Here is a 5,962-nt window from a genome sequence, read left to right on the forward strand (position 1 = left end):
CCATCCAGGGTGTGTCAGGCGTGAAGCCCACCGGTCTGCGCAAGAGGACGTCCAGCGTAGCTGATGAGGGAACGTTCACGCTCGACTCCATCATCCGCCAGCTCAACTCTTTCCACGGCATCATGTGTCAGCATGGCAACGACCCCGAGCTCATTAAGCAGGTCGTTAAGCAGCAGTTCTACATCATCGGCGCGGTCACACTCAACAACCTGCTGCTGCGCAAAGATATGTGCTCCTGGAGCAAGGGCATGCAGATCAGGTGATGCATCCATGATCACTGATTAACCACTCATCATTAGCACTATCTACAGAGGCCACGCCTCCTTCACTGAGACTGACACACAGAGGCCACGCCTCTGTCACTGAGACTGACACACAGGCCACGCCTCCGTCACTGAGACTGACACACAGAGGCCATGCCTCCTTCACTGAGACTGACACACACACACAGGCCACACCTCCTTCACTGAGACTGACACACACACACAGGCCACACCTCCTTCACTGAGACTGACACACACACACAGGCCACACCTCCTTCACTGAGACTGACACACGCACACAGGCCACACCTCCTTCACTGAGACTGACACACACACACAGGCCACACCTCCTTCACTGGACAATTTGGCTATGCTGGAAAATGTAAAATCGTGTGTGTGTGTGTGTGTGTGTGTGTGTGTTAGGTACAATGTGAGCCAGTTGGAGGAGTGGTTGAGGGAGAAGAACCTGATGGTTTGTGGAGCGAAGGAGACGCTGGAGCCACTGATTCAGGCAGCGCAGTTACTCCAGGTCAAGAAGAAGACAGATGAGGACGCTGAGGCCATCTGCTCCATGTGTAACTCACTGAGTACTGCTCAGGTAACACACACACACTCTCTCTCTCTCTCTCTCACACACACACACACACACACACACTCACACACACGCACACATTGATAAACACACAACAAAACCTTTCCTTCATCGCCACTCACTCACTTCCTCTCTTCTTCTTTCAGATTGTCAAGGTGTTGAACCTGTACACTCCTGTCAACGCGTTTGAAGAGAGAGTGTCCGTAACGTTCATACGAACCATACAGGTAAGAACACCAGACTGGCTGTCTGTGCAGGTCTCTCAGGTCATCGTGAAGCCGTCGATCGACTTCCTCCTTCAAAAAGACTCGGTCTTCATTCGATTTACGTACGTGAAGCTAGCCGCTGAATCAAAACCGGTTCCTGAATAATCATCCTCGCCGCTTTGCTAGACCTTTCTCCTTGACGCCTGCGCTCACCTGATTTGGAGAGCATCCTTCCCTTGGGCTCGTTCATAACATTTGCTGGAGAACGTTCCAGGTGTAGCAGGACATCCGTGACTCCTGCCTCTCTCACGGAGCCGCTAGCCATGCTCTGCACACGTCGTTGGTGTTTGAATTTTAGCGGAGGTGCTCAGGTGCTTCCAGAGAAGCCAAGAGTGCTGGTCAACCAGCTCAGAAGATCTAACCATCTTCTGATTCTTCACAAAAAAGACTGTCAGGTCTTGAGTTTTCCAGAAAAGCTGTGTTACTAGCGTCGTCGTCTTCTTAAACGTTTGGTAAAGCTCTGCCGGTGAAGCCGTGGTATCTCCGTAGCTCAGTCTGTGTTCTGTGTCGTCACGCGTTCAGAAACGATGATTCTGTGTGTTTTTGAGGGGGCGGGGCTAAGGTTGGTTCTAAAACCCCTGGGTCGAAGGGTACTTACTCGTAATGTATTAGACACTGCACATGTTGATCTCAGGCCTCACCATCTCTTTCTGTCTTTGCCAGAATCGCCTGAGGGATCGTAAGGAGTCTCCTCAACTCCTCCTCGACACAAAGATCATCTACCCCGTGACGTTCCCCTTCAACCCGTCCTCCCTCGCCCTGGACAGCATCCAGCTCCCGTCCAGCCTCAACCTGGCATTCCTCACTCGCGTCTAAGACCTGCCGATCATTCCTCCTCAGCCAATCACGTCAGGCACCGCGATAACAAGGAAATGACGTACGGACTAAAAGCGTCTACACACATCCTCATTGAGAACGAACGAACCAATCCGGTGGTACAGACTCGGTGTAACGTCACGCACACCCAAGCGCACACGCACACCATCAAACACAAATGGGGATGTACCAAAGGGGGGGGGGGGGGGGGTTAACGGGGTTAACAGGCCAAAATCTGTCCCTCCTGTCGGGCGATTCTCTTTGTACAGTCAAATCACATAGATCGTACATCTAAGATTAAGTGTGACGCTGGGGTGTTTTATTTATTGCTCTAGAATGTTCTCACTCGTCGCTTCAGCTCTTTTCTTCACATAGTGGTTGTTTCCAGATCTCGGACAATCCGAGCAGGAAGTAAATAAAACGTATGTAGTCCTCTATTTATGTCCATATCAGATAAATAATGTAGAGTAATTTTTAAAAAAGGCGCTACACTCCTATTTGTGTGTGTGATGTAGATGTTTATTTGTTAGTAGGCCGTGTGCCGGTAGTTTTAGATCTCTAGATAGTTGTGTCCTGTATGATGATGATGATGATGATGAGCAACCTGCACTGGGTTTTTTTGGTTTGTTTTGTTTTTTTCAGTCCTCAACATTCCCACCTTCTCCATTACTCTGGATCTTAAATATCTGCCTCAGAACGTCTGGAGTTTTGGGAATTTTGTTAAATTTCTCGTTTTGCCTTGCGTCCTGATCTTCAGCTTCGAGATCGTGTGATCGGCCAATCGCTCGCTTGCGTGTATGAAATCTCGGCTAGCCGTTCTTTTTTCCCCTCTGTGGTTCTAGCGTCCTGCTCGGTGAGGATGCAGCTATGGCAGGGCTCGTTGCAGAACGTAACCGTTAGCCTAACAGCAGCAGCCATTTTGTGTAATGAAAACCAGCATTTCATACTTAGCATCGTTAAGAAAAAAAAAGAAAAGAAAGGTTCATGATGTCATGTGATCAAGGTAGCAATTGGTTGATCGGCGTTAACGTAAGCCCCGCCCACTTTAACCCAGGGACGCGGATCAAAATCAGGACGTATACACCGTCACCACGGTAACGATAAACGGAGCAAATCTCTCGTCTGCCTTTTTAAAAACGATTATTTTGAACGTTACCGTTCGTCTGTTCGGCACGTTGAGGTTTCCCTTTTCTTTGTTTTTTTTTTTTTTAAAGTGTGAATTAATTAAAGCAGGTGAATTTCTTGCAGTATTACGGAGTTGAAAGCGTCTCACTGCGACCGCATGTTCCGTGACATAACTGTTTTAATCAATAACGATAGAAAGATAATAATCTGATATAGGCGGGGCTTGTTCTGTTCGTCTGTTTGTTCGTTTGTTTGTTTCGGAGAGACCAACGAGAGAGAAACATATAGATCTATAATCCAAAATAACACACACACACACACACACACACACACACACACACACACACACACACACACATTCTTAACGCTTGAAATGAAATGCCTTACTCTGTTTATTTGCACCCTTCTCCCACATCGACCGTCAGCTGATCGTTAACGTGAAGGTGAAGTTTTTCGTCGTTGTGTTCGTTGCACGAGCGCGGGTTCTGCTCGCACGGGTTCTGCTCGCACGGGTTCTGCTCGCACGGGTTCTGCTCGCACGGGTTCCGCTCGCGCGGGTTCTTTCTGCTCGCGCGGGTTTCGGGACCATCTGTGTGTCACGAGGATTTTTATTTTCCGTTTTCCGTGCGTTCACTCAAAACTCGGAAGGTTTTCGATGCTACCGATAAAGGATAACGTATAAAAGAAACTGGAGGCTGAAGTGTTGGCGTCGTGTCATATTTATTGCTGATCTGGCCTTACTGCGGAGCAGAAACGTCCGGTCGACATCATTTCCTGTTTCATCATCGCTAAGAATGTGATTTCCTGTGTAAAGCAGTGACGAGTCGTCGTGAGTTAACGATATCTTTTTCTTGACGCACTTTCGGTTATTTTCTGGGGAGAGAACGGGTTATTTAGGGATGCACCAATCCGATAAGAACAGTTTCGATCGATATCAAAAATCAGATTTCGACTTTTTTCGTATATTTATGCAAAATATTTTAGTGCGGGATCGTCATTTACGTCATCATTAGCTGAAAGAGAATAATAATAATAATAATAATAATAATAATAATAATCGGGACACAGCCGTTAAACGGTTTCAGTGGATATTAAATATGAACCGCTCAGGTTGAGATTAAAATGATACTGAAGTGAATATCAGATACTCGTCGCTCTAATCATCTAATATCGTATCAGGTTTATTTATTGGATTGTGCATCCCTGGTTTAAGTATTCGTTCATATTTTTGCTTTACTTTACTTGTGTTATGTTTTGAGGTTTTTTTGTTGTTGTTGTTGTTGTTATTGTTTTTGTTGTTTGTTTTTTTTTTTTTTTACAAAGCCGTACCTTGGGATGAACAATCCTGTCGGCATCATTTCCTGTTTGCTGATTTCCTGATGTTGTGAAGCAGTGCTGCGTTGTTGTAGTTCGATATGCACTTTTAGCTGTTTGCTGGAGAAAAATAAAAACCGAAACCGTGTCATTCACTCTATCCTGTACAGAACACTCGGCTCGGACGCCGTCCCGCTCACAGCGGGCGCAGTGCGGTAATCGAGACAGGTTTGCGATGTCTGTGTGTGTGTAAGGGTTTAGTGAGTAAAAAGCTTCCTTTACCCGTGCAAACCTCGACAAACTCACATCAGACACCAAACACGGAGTTCCAGCAGGATCACCGGAACGTTAAATGAACAGCTCTGCATTTGTGTAAAAACACGTGATCGCTGAACTCGTGCACGGTTTAGAATATTCGCTTTAAGTTCCTGGTCGATATTCAGCTTTCAGCACATTACTCACGTTATAAAAATGCAGGTGGGAAACATTTTAAGGGGAAATATTCCAGGTACTCAGTAAAAAAAAATTCCTCTACCTGTTTTCTGTACCTGTTAGATTTCCCGGAGTATTTATCACCTGTTTTCTTTGTTTCGCAACTACAGAAAAAATAACGTTCCAACTTTTACGCTGCTTAATTTTTATTTTAATGTTTTCCAGCATCGTTTAAAATTATTATTATTATTTTTTAATCACATAAACATGGGTTCTGGTTCTGGTTCTGGTTCTGGTGGATCTGACTCCACGCCATATAAAGGTTTTAGGTTGATCACCACATCACTGAGGTTCGGTGGGGAAAAAGAAGTAAAGTAGATTTATAGCTAATATCTCCTCTTATCTATGTGTCATTGCATCTTAAACCACCATATTGCATTACACTGTAGTGTGTACAGGTGTGTGTGTGTGTGTGTGTGTGTGTGTGTGTGTGTGTGTGAGAGAGAGAGAGAGAGAGAGAGAGATCCCCAAAGACCTGCTGAATTAGTTGCACTAGAGCCATTATTTTCCAATTCTGCCTGAGCGAGAGTGCGGCGTGTATAAAGTGTGTGACGTCAGATCCGCTGTACAGTTCATCCACGCCTGTGTAAAAGCGTAGTGTTAGGTAACATTGTTAGCGTTGACACAAATGCTAATCGCCCCCTGAACTGTAAAAAAGAGAAGAAAAGAAAGAAAGAAAGGAAAGTCAGTCCTGCTGAAAGCCATGTGGGCGCGATCGTCTCCTCTGATCAGATCCGTCTGAAGACGTGAGGAAACGTGTGTTAAGTCTCTGTTGCTGTAACGATCACGTACAGAATGTCCGAACCTGTTCGAGTCGAATAAAAGAAATAAGCACCACGTGTTGGGTCTCTCACGTGTTTTTCTTCTTCTTCTTCTTCTTCTTCTTCTTCTTTGTTTAGCTGTGTCTTTGAGTCAGAGGATGAGTGAAATCATTAATACAGAGAAAATCCTGCACATGTGCACTATTTTCACATACTTCAGTTAGCCAGCTAGCTCATATGAGCTAATGACAGGATTTCTGAGGCGCTCTTCAGGCTAGCTGGCTAACATTAGCTAACGTGAAAGGGTTTTGGAAAAAAAATGTACCTCAAGTG

General features: G+C 45.5%; 1 protein-coding gene across 7 annotated transcripts in view; it reads left to right on the forward strand.

Annotated features, from left to right (window-relative positions):
• myo5aa (myosin VAa) overlaps window positions 1-5,705 on the forward strand; it is a 64,850-nt gene extending 59,145 nt beyond the window's left edge. For all 7 annotated transcript variants that reach the window (XM_053678286.1, XM_053678287.1, XM_053678288.1 and 4 more), the window contains 4 exons: window positions 1-259; window positions 687-861; window positions 1,002-1,082; window positions 1,785-5,705. The exon at window positions 1-259 is cut by the window's left edge and continues 24 nt beyond it. In XM_053678286.1, the coding sequence (XP_053534261.1) occupies window positions 1-259; window positions 687-861; window positions 1,002-1,082; window positions 1,785-1,937 (668 nt within the window). In that variant the 3' untranslated portion in view covers window positions 1,938-5,705. The remainder of the gene's footprint in view (window positions 260-686; window positions 862-1,001; window positions 1,083-1,784) is intronic.
• The last annotated feature ends 257 nt before the right edge of the window (window positions 5,706-5,962 follow it).

The sequence above is a fragment of the Ictalurus punctatus genome, chromosome 4 (genome assembly GCF_001660625.3).
Source record: "Ictalurus punctatus breed USDA103 chromosome 4, Coco_2.0, whole genome shotgun sequence".
Taxonomy (NCBI): Eukaryota; Metazoa; Chordata; class Actinopteri; order Siluriformes; family Ictaluridae; genus Ictalurus; species Ictalurus punctatus.